General features: G+C 34.6%; 1 protein-coding gene across 2 annotated transcripts in view; it reads right to left on the reverse strand.

Moving 5' to 3' along the window:
- Positions 1-12,629: 12,629 nt before the first annotated feature.
- The window catches only part of LOC124157945 (bestrophin-1-like), a 126,930-nt gene continuing 117,180 nt past the window's right edge, over positions 12,630-22,379 (reverse strand). For both annotated transcript variants that reach the window (XM_046533053.1, XM_046533054.1), the window contains 5 exons: positions 20,989-21,141; positions 20,065-20,145; positions 18,632-18,783; positions 16,696-16,983; positions 12,630-15,652 (listed from right to left, as the gene is read on the reverse strand). In XM_046533053.1, the coding sequence (XP_046389009.1) occupies positions 14,773-15,652; positions 16,696-16,983; positions 18,632-18,783; positions 20,065-20,145; positions 20,989-21,141 (1,554 nt within the window). In that variant the 3' untranslated portion in view covers positions 12,630-14,772. The remainder of the gene's footprint in view (positions 15,653-16,695; positions 16,984-18,631; positions 18,784-20,064; positions 20,146-20,988; positions 21,142-22,379) is intronic.

Below are 22,379 nucleotides of genomic sequence, written 5' to 3' on the forward strand. Positions count from 1 at the left end.
TTCTGGACTGCCATTCGCATTTTTCTAATTTCGATCTGAAATTGTGATTATGGCAATAAAATTGTATTCTTGAGTTTTGTTTCGTATTTTTCTTACAGCGCACTGAAATCTTTTTTTAAGTAAGAAAATTCATTTCTAGACTGCCATTTCGCATTTTTTAAATTTTGTTCCGAAATTGTGCTTATTGCAATAAAATTCGATTCTGGTTTTTTTTTCGTATTTTTCTTACAGCGCACTGAAATCTTTTTCTTAGTAAGAAAATTCAATTCTGGACTGTCATTTCGCATTAGTCTAATTTCGTTCCTAAATTGTTCTAATTGCAATAAAATTCGATTCTGGGGTTTTGTTTCGTATTTTTCTAACAATGCACTGAAATCGTTTTTTAAGTAAGAAAATTCAATACTGGACTGCCATTTCGCATTTTTCTAATTTCGTTCTTAAATTGTGCTTATTGCAATAAAATTCGATTCTGTGGTTTTGTTTCGTATTTTTCTTACAACGCACTGAAATCGTTTTTTAAGTAAGGAAAATCAATTCTGAAATGTCATTTCGCATTTTTCTAATTTCGTGATGAAATTGTGCTTATTGCAATAAAATTCGAATTTTTCGTATTTATCTTACAACGCACTGAAATCGTTTTTTAAATAAGGAATATCAATTTTGAAACGTCATTTCGCATTTTTCTTATTTCATTCTGAAATTGTGCTAATAGCAATAAAATTCGATTCTGGAGATTCTTTTTGTATTTTTCTTACAACGCACTGAAATCGTTTTTTAAGTAAGAAAATTCAATTCTTGACTGCCAGTTCGTATTTTTCTAATTTCGTTCTGTAATTGTTCTTATTGCAATAAAATTCGATTATGGAGTTTTGTTTCTTTTTTTTCTTACAACGCACTGAAATCGTTTAGTAAGTAAGGAAAATCAATTCTGAAATGTTATTTCGCATTTTTCTAATTTCGTTCTGAAATTGTGCTTATAGCAATAAAATTCGATTCTGGAGTTTTATTTCAAATTTTTCTTACAATGCACTGAAATCGTTTTTTAAGTAAGAAAATTCAATTCTGGACTGCCATTTCGCATTTTTCTAATTTCATTCTGAAATTGTGCTTATTGCAATAAAACTCGATTCTGGGGTTTTGTTTCGTTTTTTTACTACAATGCAATGAAATCGTTTTATAAGTAAAAGAATTCAACTCTGGACTGCCATTTCGCATTTTTCTAATTTCATTCTTAAATTGTGCTTATTGCAATAAATTTCGATTCTGGAGTTTTGTTTCGTATTTTTCTTACAATGCACTGAAATCGTTTCTTAGGTAAGAAAATTCAATTCTGGACTGCCATTTCGCATTTTTCTAATTTCGTTCTGAAATTGTGCTTATTGCAATAAAATTCGATTCTGTTTTTTTTTCGTATTTTTTTACAGCGCACAGAAATCGTTTTCTAAGTAAGAAAATTCAATTCTGGACTGCCATTTCGCATTTTTATAATTTCGTTCTTAAAAATTGCTTATTGCAATAAAATTCGATTCTGGGTTTCCTTTTCGTATTTTTCTTACAGCGCACTGAAATCGTTTTCTAAGTAAGAAAATTCAATTCTGGACTGTCATTTCGCATTTTTCTAATTTCGTTCTTAAAAATTGCTTATTGCAATAAAATTCGATTCTGGAGTTTTGTTTCTTTTTTTCTTACAGCGCACTGAAATCGTTTTTTAAGTAAGAAAATTCAATTCTGGGCTGTAATTTCGCATTTTTATAAATTCGTTCTGAAATTTTGCTTATTGCAATAATATTCGATTCTGGAGTTTTGTTTCGTATTTTTCTTACAGCGCACTGAAATCTTTTTTTAAGTAAGAAAATTCATTTCTGGACTGCCATTTCGCATTTTTTAAATTTTGTTCCGAAATTGTGCTTATTGCAATAAAATTCGATTCTGGTTTTTTTTTCGTATTTTTCTTACAGCGCACTGAAATCTTTTTCTTAGTAAGAAAATTCAATTCTGGACTGTCATTTCGCATTAGTCTAATTTCGTTCCTAAATTGTTCTAATTGCAATAAAATTCGATTCTTGGGTTTTGTTTCGTATTTTTCTAACAATGCACTGAAATCGTTTTTTAAGTAAGAAAATTCAATACTGGACTGCCATTTCGCATTTTTCTTATTTCGTTCTTAAATTGTGCTTATTGCAATAAAATTCGATTCTGTGGTTTTGTTTCGTATTTTTCTTACAACGCACTGAAATCGTTTTTTAAGTAAGGAAAATCAATTCTGAAATGTCATTTCGCATTTTTCTAATTTCGTGATGAAATTGTGCTTATTGCAATAAAATTCGAATTTTTCGTATTTATCTTACAACGCACTGAAATCGTTTTTTAAATAAGGAATATCAATTTTGAAACGTCATTTCGCATTTTTCTTATTTCATTCTGAAATTGTGCTTATAGCAATAAAATTCGATTCTGGAGATTCTTTTTGTATTTTTCTTACAACGCACTGAAATCGTTTTTTAAGTAAGAAAATTCAATTCTTGACTGCCAGTTCGTATTTTTCTAATTTCGTTCTGTAATTGTTCTTATTGCAATAAAATTCGATTATGGAGTTTTGTTTCTTTTTTTTCTTACAACGCACTGAAATCGTTTTGTAAGTAAGGAAAATCAATTCTGAAATGTCATTTCGCATTTTTCTAATTTCGTTCTGAAATTGTGCTTATAGCAATAAAATTCGATTCTGGAGTTTTGTTTCGTATTTTTCTTACAATGCACTGAAATCGTTTTTTAAGTAAGAAAATTCAATTCTGGACTGCCATTTCGCATTTTTCTAATTTCATTCTGAAATTGTGCTTATTGCAATAAAAATCGATTCTGGGGTTTTGTTTCGTTTTTTTACTACAATGCAATGAAATCGTTTTATAAGTAAAAGAATTCAACTCTGGACTGCCATTTCGCATTTTTCTAATTTAATTCTTAAATTGTGCTTATTGCAATAAATTTCGATTCTGGAGTTTTGTTTCGTATTTTTCTTACAACGCACTGAAATCATTTTTTAAGTAAGAAAATTCAATTCTGGACTGCCATTTCGCATTTTTCTAATTTCGTTCTGAAATTGTGCTTATTGCAATAAAATTCGATTCTGTTTTTTTTTTTTCGTATTTTTTTACAGCGCACAGAAATCGTTTTCTAAGTAAGAAAATTCAATTCTGGACTGCCATTTCGCATTTTTATAATTTCGTTCTTAAAAATTGCTTATTGCAATAAAATTCGATTCTGGGTTTCCTTTTCGTATTTTTCTTACAGCGCACTGAAATCGTTTTCTAAGTAAGAAAATTCAATTCTGGACTGTCATTTCGCATTTTTCTAATTTCGTTCTTAAAAATTGCTTATTGCAATAAAATTCGATTCTGGAGTTTTGTTTCTTTTTTTCTTACAGCGCACTGAAATCGTTTTTTAAGTAAGAAAATTCAATTCTGGGCTGTAATTTCGCATTTTTATAAATTCGTTCTGAAATTTTGCTTATTGCAATAATATTCGATTCTGGAGTTTTGTTTCGTATTTTTCTTACAGCGCACTGAAATCTTTTTTTAAGTAAGAAAATTCATTTCTGGACTGCCATTTCGCATTTTTTAAATTTTGTTCCGAAATTGTGCTTATTGCAATAAAATTCGATTCTGGTTTTTTTTTCGTATTTTTCTTACAGCGCACTGAAATCTTTTTCTTAGTAAGAAAATTCAATTCTGGACTGTCATTTCGCATTAGTCTAATTTCGTTCCTAAATTGTTCTAATTGCAATAAAATTCGATTCTTGGGTTTTGTTTCGTATTTTTCTAACAATGCACTGAAATCGTTTTTTAAGTAAGAAAATTCAATACTGGACTGCCATTTCGCATTTTTCTAATTTCGTTCTTAAATTGTGCTTATTGCAATAAAATTCGATTCTGTGGTTTTGTTTCGTATTTTTCTTACAACGCACTGAAATCGTTTTTTAAGTAAGGAAAATCAATTCTGAAATGTCATTTCGCATTTTTCTAATTTCGTGATGAAATTGTGCTTATTGCAATAAAATTCGAATTTTTCGTATTTATCTTACAACGCACTGAAATCGTTTTTTAAATAAGGAATATCAATTTTGAAACGTCATTTCGCATTTTTCTTATTTCATTCTGAAATTGTGCTTATAGCAATAAAATTCGATTCTGGAGATTCTTTTTGTATTTTTCTTACAACGCACTGAAATCGTTTTTTAAGTAAGAAAATTCAATTCTTGACTGCCAGTTCGTATTTTTCTAATTTCGTTCTGTAATTGTTCTTATTGCAATAAAATTCGATTATGGAGTTTTGTTTCTTTTTTTTCTTACAACGCACTGAAATCGTTTTGTAAGTAAGGAAAATCAATTCTGAAATGTCATTTCGCATTTTTCTAATTTCGTTCTGAAATTGTGCTTATAGCAATAAAATTCGATTCTGGAGTTTTGTTTCGAATTTTTCTTACAATGCACTGAAATCGTTTTTTAAGTAAGAAAATTCAATTCTGGACTGCCATTTCGCATTTTTCTAATTTAGTTCTGAAATTGTGCTTATTGCAATAAAACTCGATTCTGGAGTTTTGTTTCGTTTTTTTACTACAATGCAATGAAATCGTTTTATAAGTAAAAAATTCAATTCTGGACTGCCATTTCGCATTTTTCTAATTTCGTTCTTAAATTGTGCTTATTGCAATAAAATTCGATTCTGGAGTTTTGTTTCGTATTTTTCTTACAGTGCACTGAAATCGTTTCTTAAGTAAGAAAATTCAATTCTGGACTGCCATTTCGCATTTTTCTAATTTCGTTCTGAAATTGTGCTTATTGCAATAAAATTCGATTCTGTTTTTTTTTTTTCGTATTTTTTTACAGCGCACAGAAATCGTTTTCTAAGTAAGAAAATTCAATTCTGGACTGCCATTTCGCATTTTTATAATTTCGTTCTTAAAAATTGCTTATTGCAATAAAATTCGATTCTGGGTTTCCTTTTCGTATTTTTCTTACAGCGCACTGAAATCGTTTTCTAAGTAAGAAAATTCAATTCTGGACTGTCATTTCGCATTTTTCTAATTTCGTTCTTAAAAATTGCTTATTGCAATAAAATTCGATTCTGGAGTTTTGTTTCTTTTTTTCTTACAGCGCACTGAAATCGTTTTTTAAGTAAGAAAATTCAATTCTGGGCTGTAATTTCGCATTTTTATAAATTCGTTCTGAAATTTTGCTTATTGCAATAATATTCGATTCTGGAGTTTTGTTTCGTATTTTTCTTACAGCGCACTGAAATCTTTTTTTAAGTAAGAAAATTCATTTCTGGACTGCCATTTCGCATTTTTTAAATTTTGTTCCGAAATTGTGCTTATTGCAATAAAATTCGATTCTGGTTTTTTTTTCGTATTTTTCTTACAGCGCACTGAAATCTTTTTCTTAGTAAGAAAATTCAATTCTGGACTGTCATTTCGCATTATTCTAATTTCGTTCTTAAATTGTGCTTATTGCAATAAAATTCGATTCTGGAGTTTTGTTTTGAATTTTTCTTACAATGCACTAAAATCGTTTTTATAGTAAGAAAATTCAATTCTGGACTGTCATTTCGCATTATTCTAATTTCGTTCTTAAATTGTGCTTATTGCAATAAAATTCGATTCTGTGGTTTTGTTTCGTATTTTTCTTACAACGCACTGAAATCGTTTTTTAAGTAAGGAAAATCAATTCTGAAATGTCATTTCGCATTTTTCTAATTTCGTGATGAAATTGTGCTTATTGCAATAAAATTCGATTGTTTCGTATTTATCTTACAACGCACTGAAATCGTTTTTTAAATAAGGAGTATCAATTTTCAAACGTCATTTCGCATTTTTCTTATTTCATTCTGAAATTGTGCTTATAGCAATAAAATTCGATTCTGGAGATTCTTTTTGTATTTTTCTTACAACGCACTGAAATCGTTTTTTAAGTAAGAAAATTCAATTCTTGACTGCCAGTTTGTATTTTTCTAATTTCGTTCTGTAATTGTTCTTATTGCAATAAAGTTCGGTTCTGGAGATTCTTTTTGTATTTTTCTTACAACGCACTGAAATCGTTTTTAAGTAAGAAAATTCAATTCTTGACTGCCAGTTCGTATTTTTCTAATTTCGTTCTGTAATTGTTCTTTTTGCAATAAAATTCGATTATGGAGTTTTGTTTCTTTTTTTTCTTACAACGCACTGAAATCGTTTTGTAAGTAAGGAAAATCAATTCTGAAATGTTATTTCGCATTTTTCTAATTTCGTTCTGAAATTGTGCTTATAGCAATAAAATTCGATTCTGGAGTTTTTTTTCGTATTTTTCTTACAATGCACTGAAATCGTTTTTTAAGTTAGAAAATTCAATTCTGGACTGCCATTTCGCATTTTTCTAATTTCGTTCTGAAAAAATGCTTAAAGCAATAAAATTCGATTCTGAAGTTTCTTTTCGTATTTTTCTTACAATGCACTGAAATCGTTTTTTAAGTAAGAAAATTCAATTCTGGACTGCCATTCGCATTTTTCTAATTTCGATCTGAAATTGTGATTATGGCAATAAAATTGGATTCTTGAGTTTTGTTTCGTATTTTTCTTACAGGGCACTGAAATCGCTTTTTAAGTAAGAAAATTCAATTCTGGACTACCATTTCGTATTTTTCTTATTTCGTTCTGAAATTATCCTTATAGTAATAAAATTCGATTCTGGGTTTTTATTTCGTATTTCTGTTACAAACGTGAATTCATTAATCAAAGTGAAAAAAAATAAAAATGTGACTTGGATATGTAAAGTGGATATGTAATGTGAAAAAATTAAAAAGGTGACTTGGACATGAATATTCTTTTTGAAAACTAGATTTCAGTACTCAGAAAGAAAAAATTGAAAATGTTACTTGGATATTTATATTCTTGTTATAAACGCTATTTCATAACTCAAACCGAAAAATTGAAAAGTTACTTAGATGTGAGTATTATGGTTAAAAATGTAAATTTACTATTTAATTTGTAAGATATAAAAATGTGTCTTAGATTTGAATATTCTTGCTGCTAACGAGACTTCATTACTCAGAAAAAAAAATTAAAAATATGAATTGGATATGATTATTCCTGTTGCTAATGCAATGTCAGTACTCAGAAAGAAAAAATTTAATATGTTACTTTGATATGATTATCCTTATTACGAACGCGAATTCACGTATCAAAGTGAATAGTGAATGGCAATAGCTTTTTTCCGTTTACTGTTGTAGTTCATTGCTGAAAACACGATTTCGTTGCGAGGTAAGTAATATACAAAATGAAAATGCAGAATTTAATATTATTGCAGTAAACAGAATTTCAGTGTTAGGTAACAAAAATCCAAAATTATACTTAAGAGATGAATTATTTGCTATAAATACAATTTCAGTGCGAGATAAGAATTATTCGATATGACAATCCAGAATTGAATTTTATTTCTATCAACACAATTTTAGTGCGATTTAAGATAAATGCGAAGTGACATTCCGGAATTGAATTTTATTGCTATAAACACTATATCAGCGGGAGGGTTGTAATATGAAAATGACAATCCAGAATTGAAGTTTTTTGCAATAAACACAATTTCAATGCGATACAAGAAAAATGGGAAATGACACCACAGAATTAAATTTTATTGCTATAAATAAAATTTAGTGGGAGGAAAGAAACATATGATTTGACACACCAGAATTGAATGTTATTGCTATAAACAGAATTTCAGGTCCAAGTAAGAAAAATAGGAAATAAGAGTCCAAAATTGAATATCATTTCTATAAACTCAATTTCAGTGCGAGGCAAGAAAAATGCAAAATGACACTACTGAATTGAATTTTATTGTTCTAAACAAGATTTCACTGCTGAATTCAATATTTAATTAAATTTATTGATATATGCATTATTTCAGTGCGAGGTAAGAAAAATGATGAATTATCCTCCAGAATTGAATTTTGTTGCTCTTAACACGAATTCAGTGCGAGGTACGAAAAATGCGAAATGACTCACTAAAATCGTGTTTATCGCAACAAAAATCAATAATCAATCAATGTCATTTCGTTTTTTTTGCCTCGCGCTGAAATTATGTTTTTAACATTAAATTCAATAATAGAATGCCATTTCGCATTTTTCCTAACTCACACTGAAATTGTGTTGAAAGCGACAACATTTAATTGTTGAGTATCATTTCGCATATTTCCTACCACGAACTTAAATTGTGTTTATAGCATTTTAATTCAATTCTTGAGTGCCATTTTTCCGTTTTCTTATGTCGCAAATATTTGTGTCATAGAAATAACTACCAATTCTGGAATTTCAAGTCCCATTTTTCTTACCTCTCACTAAAAGTATGTATATAGAAATAAAATTAAATACTAGAGTCACTTATTCTACATTTTTCTTTCCTTGCACTGAAATTGTGTTTATAGCAATACAATTCAATTCAGAGGTGTTATTTCGCATTTTTCTTACCTCGCATTGAAATTGTGTTTATAGCGATCAAATTCAATTCCAAGGTGCAATATCGCATTTTTCGTACTCTGTGCTAAATTCGTGTTTAAAGAAATAAAATTCAATTCTGCAGTGTCCTTTCGCATTTTTCTTACCTCGCACTGAAATTATGTTTTTAGCAATAAAATACAATTCTGGTGTGTAATTTTTCTTGACTCGCACTGAAATCGTGATTATAGCAATAAAATTCAATTCTGGAGTGTCATTTCGCATTTTTCTTAACTCGGACGGAAATGCATTTCAGACCAAAATTTAATTTTATTGCTATAAATACGATTTAATTACGAAGTAAGTAAAAGGGCGCACTGACACACCAGAATTAAATGTTTTTGCTAAAAGACGTTTTCAGTATTAAGAAAAAAGCGAAATGACACTCCAAAATTGATTTTTAAAATATAAATGCGATATATGTACGAAGTAAGAAAAATGCGAAATGACATTGAAAATTAAATTTTATATGCTATAAACAGGACTTTAGTACGAAGTAAGAAAAAATCAATATTCAACACCGTATTAAATGTTTTTACTATAAGTTTATTTCGGAACGAAGTAAGAAAAATGCGAATTCAAATTCCAAAATGGATTTTTACTGCTATAAACGCGATATCCATACGATGTTAGAAAAATGCGAAATGACATCCAAAATAAATTTTATTGCTATAAACATGAATTTAGTACGAAGTAGGTGAAGAGGGGAGATGACACTCCGGAATTCAATAATTTTGCTCAAAATAGGATTTCAATAGAAAGGAAGAAAAATGCTACATTACCCTCTAAAAATGACATTCATTGCTATGAACATGATTTAAGTACGTGGTAAGAAAAATGCAATATTTCACGGCAAAATTAAATGTTTTTGTAATTAACACGATTTCAGTACGTAGTAAGTAAAAAGGCGAAATGACACTCCAGAATTGAATTTAATTGATACAAGACAATTTCAGTACGTAGGAAGAAATATGCGAAATGGCACTCCAAAATCGAATTGTATTGCTGTGAACCGGATTTCAGTATGAAGTAAGAAAAATACGAAATGACACGCCAAAATATAATTTTATTTATGTAAACACGATTTTAGTACGAATTGTGAAAAATGCGAAATAATACTCCAGAAATAAATGTTAATGCAATAAATTCGATTTCTGTAAGAAGTAAGAAAAATACCAAATGACAATCCAGATTTTATTGCTATGGACACGATTTCTTTACAAAGGGAAAAAATGCGAAATGACACTCAAGAATTTAATTTAATTGATATAAACACGTTTTCAGTACGATGTAAGAAATATTTATAATGATCTACTAGATTTGATTTTCATTCACATGAACACGAATTCTGTACGAAGTGGGAAAAATTCGAAATAACGGACAAGAATTGAATTTTATTGCTATAAACACAATTTCAGTACGAAGTGAGAAGAAGCGAAATGATACTGCTGAATTTAATTTAATTGCTATAAACAAGATCTCAGTACGAATAAAAAAATTCGAAAATAGACTCCATAAATGAACTTTAATGCTGCAAATATGATTTCAGTACGATGTAAGAAAATGCGAAATGACTCTCCAAAATTAAATTTTATTCCTATAAACACGATTTCAGTTCGAAGTATGTAGTGTTGCGTAATGACACTCCAGGTTTGAATTTTATTGCTATAAGCACGTGTTCAGTACGAAGTATGAAAATCACCAAATGACACTACAAAATTTATTTTATTGCTGTAAACACAATTTCAGTACGAAGTAAGAAAACGGCGAAATGACAGACCAAAATTTAATTTTATTCCTATAAACACGATTTTAGTACGAAGTAAGTAAAATAGCGAAATGACACTGCAGAATTGAATTTTTTTACTATAAACACGTGTTCAGTACGAAGCAAGAAAAATGCGGAATGACCTTCCAGTAAGAAATGTTATTTTATAAGCAGTCTACATCAAATGACACGGCGTGGAGAAATGATTATAGGAAATATAAATTGACTAATTATTTCCAAGGACGGATTGTTGAGAGGAAGGTCATAAAAAAAGAGCTTATAAGAATGAGAGACCATAAACTGTAATTTGAAAAGAAAATAAGAGGTCTTAAGAAAAAAAACGCCTTATGTTACATATTCTTTTAAGTTTCTCGGAAAATCCGTCGTCTTGAGATAATGTAGTTTAAAGTGATTACAACATCAAAGAAATTCCTACCTTATCTTTCTCATCTTTTAATTCAGCCTTTTCTCCTTATTTTTCACTTTTCCTTTTTCCATTTCTCTGCATTTGATTTTCTGTGCAATAATTAATGTCATCTTTCCCTCTCGTAGCGGTATCAGTGGATCATTCCCTGTATGGAGTAGACATACTGAATAAAATTAAAATAGACGAAGAAATAAGTAGGGTCGGCAAGTGAATCGAAACGAAAGTCAAAACAAGTAAAATCTCAATAGTTTCGTTCCAGGGAGCGGAATATAGAAACGAAACGGAAGGGATTTAAATCCTGAGAGCTAAACTCAGGGTCGAAACGAAATCGGAGTCAAGACCACTACGGTTCGAAATTAAACTAAAGCTCTGGGGCGTAAAAAAAAAAACGTAGATAATGTTTTGCACCGTAGGGACCACGTGCTTCACCTTCGAACGGTTTAGTTTCGACCCACACACTGAGTACGAAGCATGGTTGAATGAAGTAGAGGTTCGGCCTACCCCCACTGGATGCATGGGGCACTAATGTTTTACTACGAACAGGAGAACGGTGAACACAAACTGGCCATTCGATTTTTTAGCTCGATATTTCTCTCCACGTATGTCAAACGCAATATATCGAAACTATTCCCCCTTTTCCCCCTCCACTCAACTTCTGGGATCGAAACTTAAGTATGAGTGGTGGAGTTCCGATTAATTTAGTTAGGTTCCGGGGTGTAAAGTTTCGTCCCGGGTCGAAACTAAACTCCTTGGTGATTTTAATTTCGTGCGGGAACGAAACTAAACCTAAGCCTCATATTTTCGTTTCCCTCCGGGTCGAAACGGAACATTTCCGTTTCGTTTCACTTTTCACCCCTGGAAATAAGTTTATTACCAATCCTCGTCTTCGTAAGTAGCCAGGATATGGTCAACAAGCAGAGAGAATGAGGGCTCAAGGGGAGCCCTTCGAGGATACAACACACCGGGGCCTGGAACCAAGTCAGAGACTTATACGCCCGATCACCAGGGGAGGGGCTGGAGAGGAAGGAAAAAGGAAAGAGGCGCCGCCGCGATAGCAGCCCGTCGACGCCCCTGGGTTAGGATAGGTTCGGAGGGGATGGGACGGGGAGAAACACCTTAACGCTACAGAAAATGGTCAACAAGCAGTGAGATGATGTTACCGTTTGGCCCCTGGATCACATACCGCTTCTCTCGTCATTAGTAGGTGGTAGATCGCGAATGCCTGGCCCACACCCCCCTCCCAGTAATCCCCACAACGCTTGCCGCCAGCGAGGGGCCCCTCGCCTCAAAATGACTGACCAGCGCGCAACTTTGGATGCAGATATATCGGGTCAGTGGGCTTCAGATCAAGAGAAATTTTACAAATGTGCTTTCATTGTGAAACAATACCATCCTACCGAATTTGAACGAAATCGGCGGAAGACACATCGTGAATGTTCCTTGTAAGTGGATCTGGAGAGGTTTCTTCGCGGTGAGACATCATCTCTCCCGATAACCTTAAAAAAAACGACCCTTTCTCCCACAACTAAGAGTGGAATGGAACATTCGATTGATATTAAGTCAAAGCAATAAAGTGAGGAGAGAAAATATGCGAATAAATGAGATCAATGGCATCCATTTGGCAAATACTTAAACCTTTTTTCGTCGGAGCCTACCTTATCTAGTACTGAACTAAAAGTTAAATTGGTTTCAATTATTTCTGGACAAAATCAGACCATTTACTTTGACTCACTCAGCTTCAAGTACCAACGTGGACGAGGTATATGTTACATTCCAATGAGGAGAGGAATAACTATTCAAACTCAAAATCAAGAATTTATGATGATTCTAGTCAAATCATGCCCTGTTTCTGAAGCAAAATCTTCACGGCTTTCAAAACGGAAAAATAAAGTGAATGTCAATTGAAAATGCAGAAATCGATTAGAACAAATTATATTTTAACAATTTTTACAATGTTTGGGATATATTTTAAGCAAAAGAATATATTCATGGAATATTTCTTTCACTTTGGAATTAAGGAGAAGGGAGAAAGTGTGCGCAGATTGGTCCATTTCATTGTTACTCCTTGTCTGGGATGGGTAGGAATATGTTGAGCAGTCATTGATAACACATTGGGCACTTTAAGATTAAACTTATGAGTACATCACTAATAAAGAGAACAAATAATTATCACAAAATACAAAACACCTCACTCCATCCAAACTTTGGCAGGTACATACATCTAATATTTAGGTGAATATATACAATGAAAAACAATATTTTGGACTCAACAGTATCTTTTAAATCAAAATTTAAGCAGTTTGACTGACTTTCAAACAGTAGATATACATACTTTGGACCAATCCAGGGTAATTAATCTAGCACCTCCTTCCATGGAAAACTAAATAAAAATCATAAAGTAGCAACTTAAAAAATTAATCTTTCGATTCAGCTGATCATTTATCCGGCAGTGCCACGTAAAAATTTGTAAACAATAATTCAATTGTTTCAGCGCCAATGCCATTCTCAGCTTGTCAAGCAACGAGTGCAATAAACAAGGCATCAGACAGACGTATTTTAAATACTAGTGCTCACCATAGTGCGACCATTGTAAAAAATATTCTTCTTCCAATAATTCTCACATTATAAATCAATAAATCATTCTGTACAGTAAGGGCTAATATGTTTGCAAAAACATGAAAAGTTTGCCGATAAAAATATTAATTAGACACTACACTTTTTCTAGTGAGATCATTTAATAAGTACTTAAATAAAATCAAAATTCAACGACGTTAAACTATTGAAAAGAAAACATGAAATAATATTTTTGTCCCTCCACGTTACCAATAAAGCTTTGGGACTGAATGAAAAAGTAGATTGAGTCTGATAGGATGTGGACAATTTCTGCGATATATGAATCTTTGGCGGAAATGACTTCATTTCTATCACGTTGCAGTTTCTTGGTAAGAGGAGGAGAATATATAAATTCCAGAAAATGTAAACTATGATGGCAGGCACTCTTCAGGCAAAGGCATTTTCAATTTAACCTAGTAATTTCAACAATTGGGCTGATGATATGTGAATAATAGGTAAAAATAGATCATGATTGGAGCACAGCTCGCTTCTACTTCATATACTATGCATAAAAAATCATATATGTATATATCTATGTATTCGAGATTCACAGCCAGTTTTTTCCATCGTACAAAAAGGCTTCTTCAGTCATTCATTGCACTGCACAGTGGCTTCAATGGCTTGGTTCCACATCTCATATGGAAATATCTGAAAAAATATCACTTTCGAAGAGTTTGTAGAAAATTTCACACGCCTTCACATGTCTGATGGCACTTGAAAATTTCTCGCATGAGAGCTTAATAATCTGCGTCGAAACTGCAGTGGAATATGGGATACGATGTTCACATAAAAACGAAGTGCCGGCGTATGTGCTCGTAATAAAAAAAACTTGCATCCACCCAACGGTCGGCCAAAAGTTGATTGTCACTCGAGTACTCGAAAGGAGATTTTGATTCTCATGTAAATACTTGAGAAGATACTATGAAAAATACTCGCACTACTAGAATGAAAATGTGAATTACATATTCACACTGAAGAATACCTCAACTATTAAATTGGAACTCCCCTTATTATTCCATTTCCGGTATTCAAAATTTATGGCTAACTCCGCATGGCTAACACATTCTCATATATTCGCGTACTCAGATATTCTCCGGAAAATCCAGGTATTCACGCACATAGAAATTGCATTGCAATTGCTTGGGTTCCTCTTCGAATCCATTCAATTTCAAATTCACTTTAATATTCAGTGGTTAGAATAGCATTCATTTGAGTACTCGTGCACTATCCATCTAAGTATCCTGGTATCATTCGGGTACTTGGACAATATTGTTTAAATACTTTTGGCACAACCCAACCTCAAAACAGCGGTGAACATTTGAGCAAAACAAGATAACACATCGTGGGCGAGGAAGATGATGACCGTGATCACTTTCCCTTTTAGTCGTTGTCCCTTGGCAGAAGACACTTTGAGCGTGCTGTTTCTCTTTCTCTCTCTCCTGCGTTCTAAACCGGCCAGCACTTCCCTTGGTTGGCGCAGTCCGACCCTCCACGTCTTAACCTCTGACCCCCACCGTTGGCGGACTGCTCCACGCGCAGCCGGCTGTTCCGATCAGGGGTTTCCCCCCTGTCCCCGCCCCAGCTCTGACCACCCTCGCTCTCGCGCCGGAAGTCACCGCAACCGCCGTTTTCCGGCTGAAGGCGGGAGCAGCTCAGCGGCGTACCCATGTCCGGCAGGCTGGAGGTGCGGTGCGGGGGTGCGGCCGCCCCGCGCCTGCCCGCCGCCGCGGCCTTGAACTCTTCGGCTTCCCGAAGCAGCTCCGCGAGCCTCTGGTCCGTGGGGTCGGCCCTGGTCATGGAGCGCGCCAGCCGCTCCAGGCTCGACTTGGCCCGTCCCTTGGTCATCGACACGAAGGTCTGCAGGGGCGTGCCCCTGTCTCCGCCAGGGCCGATGGGGGGCGTGGTCACGAAGGGCGTGGAATAGGCCCCTTCCAGAGGTTTCCACCGCACGACGTTTCGGCTCTTGCCCCCTCCGGTTGAGGTAGTGGAAGGCCTCCGGCGGGTGGTCGCCGGGGCAACCGGAGGCCTTTGTTGCGGTGGCCCGGCTCCGGAGTCTTCCGGTTTTGAGGGGAAGGCGGGCTCGGTTCTGGCGCTGGGCTCCGGGGTGCCGAGGTGCAGTGAGTTGGTGGAAGGCCTCTGCTGGAGCTGAAGGTGGTGCTGCGGCGATGGCACCTGGAGGACGTCGCTGGACGGCGCTCCGCCGCCGCTGTCCTGCTGTGCATTCGCCGCGTCTACTTCTTCCTCCTCCAGCGAAGAAACGCTGTCCGAGCGGCCCTCGTCGCCCCCTTCAGTGTTTCCAGCATGGATCTGAGACGAGAAGTTCGATCTGCGTGAAAAGAATGCATTTCTTTATATCTACAATGCATACTTCTTTGAAAGGGTTCCAAAACAAACGCAGCTGGAGTTGCTAAGAATATTGTAAAGAAGAATGGTCCCAGACACTACTGTTTCCGTACATGGATTTGGTATCCGCAAACTTTTACAAAAATTAACAATTCACTCTCGTGGACCATTTTCAGAACAAACCAATTCTGTCAAGTTCCGATGATTGTTGGAAAACGATTTTGTCATTCCTCCTTTTATTTGTACGCCAATTTTTAGTAAATTTGGTAAAAGAATTTTTAGTAAAAACGTTTTACCCAACATACGCGTGGATGAGCAACAGCGACGACGGGAGACCTTGTTTTATCTGAATTAATGGCCAATTTCCATCTTTTCAAATATATTCACACATTCCAAAGGCCTGTTTACACGGTGCATCAGCTCGTAAAAGTTAATGTGAAAGTGTAAGAACGCGAGAATGATCGCCAAAATGCACCATGTAACTACCCGGCTTGTGTGAGCGCACGTACAGAAAATAGACCCTGTTCAAATTTAGGTGATGCATTTGCACATTATCCGTTACATTTCACCAAAATCATGCAATCAATTAGATATTAACTAGTACGGGTTGTGTCGAGTAAACAGGCCTTAAAATAATGGTTTGCAATCCGAAAAGAAAGCAATGAAATAAATACCACGGCAGAACCATTTCGAACGTTCGTGCATCCAAGGCAAACCAAATATGTGAAAATTCCACAGACAAAAAAATCATTCGCCTTGACCGGGATTTGAACCCGGATTTCCGGTCAAGTGCTTCAGCCATTTTGAAGCAAATTGAACGAATAACGCCTCGGTAGCTAAAGGGGGATTCAGATTCGAATCTCAGTCAGGGCGAATGATTATTTCTCTGCGAAATTTTCGTACATCTCGTGTATTGCGGATGCTCCTTAAAGTTATCACCGTGGCAAATCCCCTTATACTTTAACAAGGCGAACCGTTGTATGCGGCAGCGTAAAATTGGATGGATGGAAGGGGTTGTCCACCTACCGACCAGAGCCCTCTTCTTTGCCCTGCGACGAGGAAGACGCGGCCTTGGGCGAGGAGGGGGCCTGCCTGTCGCCTTTGACCCTGGCAACCAGCTTTCGTCTGGAGTGGATGGGCGTGATGATCTCCGGGAAGACTGCGCGGCTGGCGATGTCGATCCGACCGAAGGAGCCCTTGCTTCGCGGCGGCAAATTGCCGCTCGTGTTCACCCGCCCGTCGTAATCGTGTTCACTCTCCTCCTCTTCCTCCAATATCTCCGGGAGGAACATGGACTGCTTTTCCTCGGGGACCCTGAGCGGGAAAAAAGGACGTTTCAGAACATAGAATACTGGCAGATCATCGGCGGCGTTGCTCGGGAAGGATAGTACCCAGAGACGTGGGCGTACCCAGCAGAGGGGCTGGAGGAGGCAGCTGTCCCCCCACAAAGAAACAAAAATCGCAAATGTCTTTGAGGAAAATGATATTTTTTCAAGAAAATAATTTTAAAAACCAATAAAGAGCTGTTACAGTTTCCTTAAAATGTTGGTTTCATTCACCTTTTCCATTTATAAATCTTACCTACAATTTGAACAACCATGGCTTGCCCCCCATACTATCGGCGTCAAAATGATGTGCCGCTGTACTTAAAAAAATAGGGTGGTTTCCTATTATTTTTTATTGCCTGAATCGAAAGATTATTACTCATGGAGTACGTATTTCAGACTTTTAGATTTTTTTATGACGATATCTATTTTTCGCAATTAAATGAAAAGTGAAAAATTTCAAGCACGCGAAAACGCGACGGGTAACTATGAATTCCGGGAAAACTCCCGTGTGACGTCGTTCTGGTTCCCGCTGCCGCAAGTGAGGTGACCTTGGGGCGAGGCTCTGAGCACTGATACGACGCAGGATGCTAGCAGGTAGCAGAGTACCATGCTAGCTTGTAGCGCTTGGCTTAAATAAGGATTATTATTACCCTACCAAACGAAGGAAACTTTCCGAACTTAGGTAATTTTAATAGGTGATTATTAAGACATGTTTCCCTGAGCTCTGTGCCTCATGCATGCATTGGTAACCTCAAACGATGTAAAACTCCTATCTACTCGTATAGAAACTAGGTCCCTGTGACGTCACGTGGAGTGGCATCGCATGGGCGCCAATCTGGCCGTTTTCAAATGAGGATAAAATTGACCATTGCCATTCGTCTAAACCGGTATTTCTAAAACCAAATAATTTATATTTTATGAGTACACTAATGGTGGGTAACGAATCGCAATCAACGCCTTTCGTTTTCTTTGATGAAGGAAACTACCCTATTTGCATCTGGATTTCAGTGCGTATCATAATAATGAATAATAATTCATTTTATAGGAAATTTTATTTTTCATTCTGAATAATTCAAAATTTATGTAAAAAAAATGTAGACACGCGAGTACAATAAATGGCTCTGCGCACCATAAAATTAGCCGTTTTTGACATCTTCATTAACTTTGTAACTCAACTTAGGGAAAACTACTAGGTCTACAACATTCATCTTCAGTTGCAAACAAGTTGCAAACATTAATTTAAATTAATAAAATGGCTTTTAAATTAATAAAATGGCTTTTAAATTAAAAAACGCATATTTTGTAGTAAAATAACGAACATGTTTAAATACTATCTAGTCCTACGAACCACGAAAGAAAAAATAAAACTGCTAGAAAGACTTCTTAATTTATTTGAAAATTTTCTATGATCCATAATCTATAAAAATATTGATATTTGTGAATGTTAATAACTTCTATTAATGCCATGTTGCCAAACGGGGCTTAGCCGGGCCAGTGCTGGTTACCAGGAAGCAAAGTTTCGCGCGCAAGAGGTGGCAACGCAGCAGTTGTTCGCTTTGGCGTATTTTTTTAATGTCCATATATAATCTATACTACATAAAAATAATGTATTTTCGGACACACAATGAACTTACATCATGTCGTGGACTGATCCTCTGTAGGTCTTCTTTTTGTATGCCACGGCTGCTTTTGTGTATGGCAAGGTGAGATCAGTGGCGTTGAAATACATATCTTTCACTATTGGTGGAATCCGGTTCAGAAGCGTATCCACTCCCAAATACGAAACCTGAGGGTTGCATACGAGTAAACATAAGACGGATTAGTTGAACCCACTGACTGGGACCTTTTCATTTGGCCTTCCCAGATACAAGCAAACCAAAATTTTATTTTCATATTTTCTTTATTTTTTTGTATGTACCAACAAGTAAGTCTAATTCAATTTACCAGCAACAAACATGAATTTTGAATACATGCAGGAATATTTATCCAGATTTCCCACCAAGATTGATTTGAGTATATGGTTACATCGTATCGGAGGCTAACTTTGTCATCATAGAAAGACGAAGGCAAACTTGGTCTTTATGGCTTTGAGACCCCTTCAAAAATAACCGAAATGAGTAGAAATATGATGACAGAAAGTGCAATAACACAGAAAAATTGAATTAATAAGAAATGTGACTCATTCTTATTTTCTTAACTTATGGGCAGTTGAATACTGCGATTTCACTGCACAGTTAAATATCTATAGATCAAAGACACTTTCTTTTCCACAGTGAAGATAAATTAAAACACCATGATAAAATGATCATATTAATTAAATTTAGAAAAAATAATGATTGCAGGGCAAACAATTTAAACAAAAATAATGGCATAGAATTTATTTTGGCATAATGTTTCCTCTACCTGTCTACTCCACAGTTTCGTCAACTTGTAGCTGAAATCAAAACATAGGTTTCCACTCGCAATAAAACTTAGTAATACGAATTCATTATCGTAATCAAGGCCCAAAGGTTTAAAAGACAATGGGTTTACTATTGTATTTGTGTACTGGTTATTTTCAAACTACAAATAATAAATGAATGTTGGATGTATTTGAATAACAAAATATTCAGGCACGAAGAACTATAGCTGATATTGGATTTCTCTACAAAATTATTCATAATTCATATTCATAAACTATTTCAACCTTTTAGAGCAAAATTATTTCCACATCCATCGTAAACCATCACAAAAAAACATATACGAATTGCTAATTATTCTATCAATTTTAAAAGAGTCAACTTATCTTGAGACATAATTCTCTCGGAAGAATATTCTGTTTGCCTGATGTCTTTTCACTCAAAAGCAATTATATCAAAATTCAAACTTGGAAAATGAATAATCTGATCGAAAAAATTATTTTATAAAATATATTCTACGATAGCGAACGTCATATAGAAAGCTATTCTTTATTTTATTTAGTAAAATGGTGAAAATGTTTGTACTTTATTTTTCTAACGGGAATCTTATCCCGTTCAATAAAGTCATTAATTTAATTTATCATTCTCCAATTGGTGGGGCTATTTACCTTAATATGCCTATCTATCAGCCAATTAAGCTCGAAGTCTTCGTCATCATCCCCAAATGGATTGATGAGCTGCTCCGCAACCTGAAAAATATCCACATATATCAATAAAAATTTTAACGAATAGATTTAAAAATTGAAAGAATGAAGAAAATTAAAAAATTTCCTTAGTTTAAATGTTTTATTGGAATTTTTCAGCATAATTAATTTTAATACTTGACCAGCTTTTGTATTTATTGTGCATCTCATCTTTTCAATATACCAGCCTTCAAAATGGAAAATGTATTGCCGAAATTACTATGTTTCTTTTATAAATAAGGACCTAAACCTTTAGATTTCATACCTAAAAAATAATGCAAGAGGTTAAAAAACCTATTATTTGGGGAATATAGAGAGAATGGGTATGTAAAATTATGATTTTTTTCAAATTTCTTTTGGCCTAAAAATAAAAATTTACGTGTGTTAAATTTTCAAAGGCCAATTAATTTTTTTGGGAAACAATGGGTATTTCGATGAAGTCTGTGCGACATTTTCAGTTAAAGCACGGAATTAAAACAAATATTCATTTCAATATTATTTTTCTGTTGAAGGTAATCGCAAAAGTTCTCTTACGTTGAAGGAAATTATCTCTAGTTTGAGACTTTAAAAAATGGTGGAACAGGGTCAAAAACATGAAAAACTGCTTATCCGCAAATTTCATGTGCGTGTTCCGTGGGATTTATTTTTGATTAATGAATGGAGTAACAAATACGTTCGAAATTTGATATTATCAAACGGCAGGTATGATTTTTTTTAAACTACGCTACAAAACAACATCAAACTATGAGCAAGGAAAATGTAAAATGTGAAGGACTGGACATCGCTGCATATTAAACGTTTTAGAGGTAAATTTATAGGTTACTTCTTATCGTAAGAACAATTTCCAACCTTCAGGAGTCCCATAAAGAAGAAAAACTGCAGAATCGTGAAGACGGGCAAATATATGTCGACCTCCATTTGGTAACCCTTGCTCTTCCCTTCCACAAACTGCCTTCCGACTAGCGCTGCCATGAAGAAGGAATACGTGGCGATGGTGACCACCTGGAAGAGGAATTGACAGACAGCATTCCATTAATGTTTTAGCACAGCCTAATCCTATCCAAAATTGCAGTACGGCAAAGTGAGTACTGCTGGTGGCCAGATAGGTTAACTACTTACTAGAGGATCATTTTGTGCTTATTATATTTTTAATTAATTTTATTTGATTTATTTTTTTGAAGGATACGACTTTTTTTTTGAGAATACAATCAGCATGAGCTCTACCATTCCTATATTTTTCTTTTTTTTGGCTTGAAATAAAAATTTTACGTAATTTTATTAAATTTCGAAATTCAGTTTACATAAAAAATAGAATCTCGAAAAAATATGTGCTGTTTCTATTACGTTGACGGAAATTCCTTTTTCAGGTTTTTAAAATTAGAAGAATAGGGCAAAATAATATAAATAACTCCTTACAATCCTACTCCCCCATTCCATATCTCCCACTCGAAATAACAAAAGCTAACGTCGCCAAGTATAATAATATCTAATGAATAAGTAACCAGTAGGGGGTCACTAAACGTCCGAGCAAATCTCCTGGTTCATCACGCGGCGCACATTACGTATGATATAATTTTCTTTTACTTTGAATTGTATCATTCTTCAATAAACTATACTTAAATTTTTACATTAATTTCGTTTTTTGTTGTAAATTTCCTTAAATAACGTGTTATCTGATTTAATTCATTAGGCACTTTAAATGAGATATTTCGTCATATGGTATAATGCCTGGGAGTTACGATAACCTCGAACCTCACGTGGGGAGCACATATAAAGAATATTTGCGGCATAGCCCTGAAGAAATTAGGATTCGTCAAGCGTATTGTGAGAATATTTTCGGATGAGAAAGTGAAAGAAAGGTGCTATTTCGCTCTCGTCCGACCGCACCTTGAATATGCATCGATCGTATGGGATCCGGTACAGAAAGACTTAATCCGCGAACTGAATAAAATACAAAGGAAGGCTGCGCGTTTCGTCAAAAACTGCTACGGGCGTACAGACAGCGTTACCCAGATGTTAAGCGAATTAGGCTGGGAGCCGCTGGAGACTCGGAGGCTGCGCGATAGGCTTAGATTGCTTGAACAATTGAGAATGGATATCTTTAAGAGCGACACAGAGAACATAATCTTAGAGCCACACTATATTTCCAGGTCCGATAGAAGAGATAAATTAAGAGAGATGTTTTTCCGAACGGATAGATATGGGAATTCGTTTTTCCCCCGAACCATAAAGGACTTTAA

This window comes from Ischnura elegans, chromosome 4, assembly GCF_921293095.1.
Source record: "Ischnura elegans chromosome 4, ioIscEleg1.1, whole genome shotgun sequence".
In the NCBI taxonomy this organism is placed as follows: domain Eukaryota; kingdom Metazoa; phylum Arthropoda; class Insecta; order Odonata; family Coenagrionidae; genus Ischnura; species Ischnura elegans.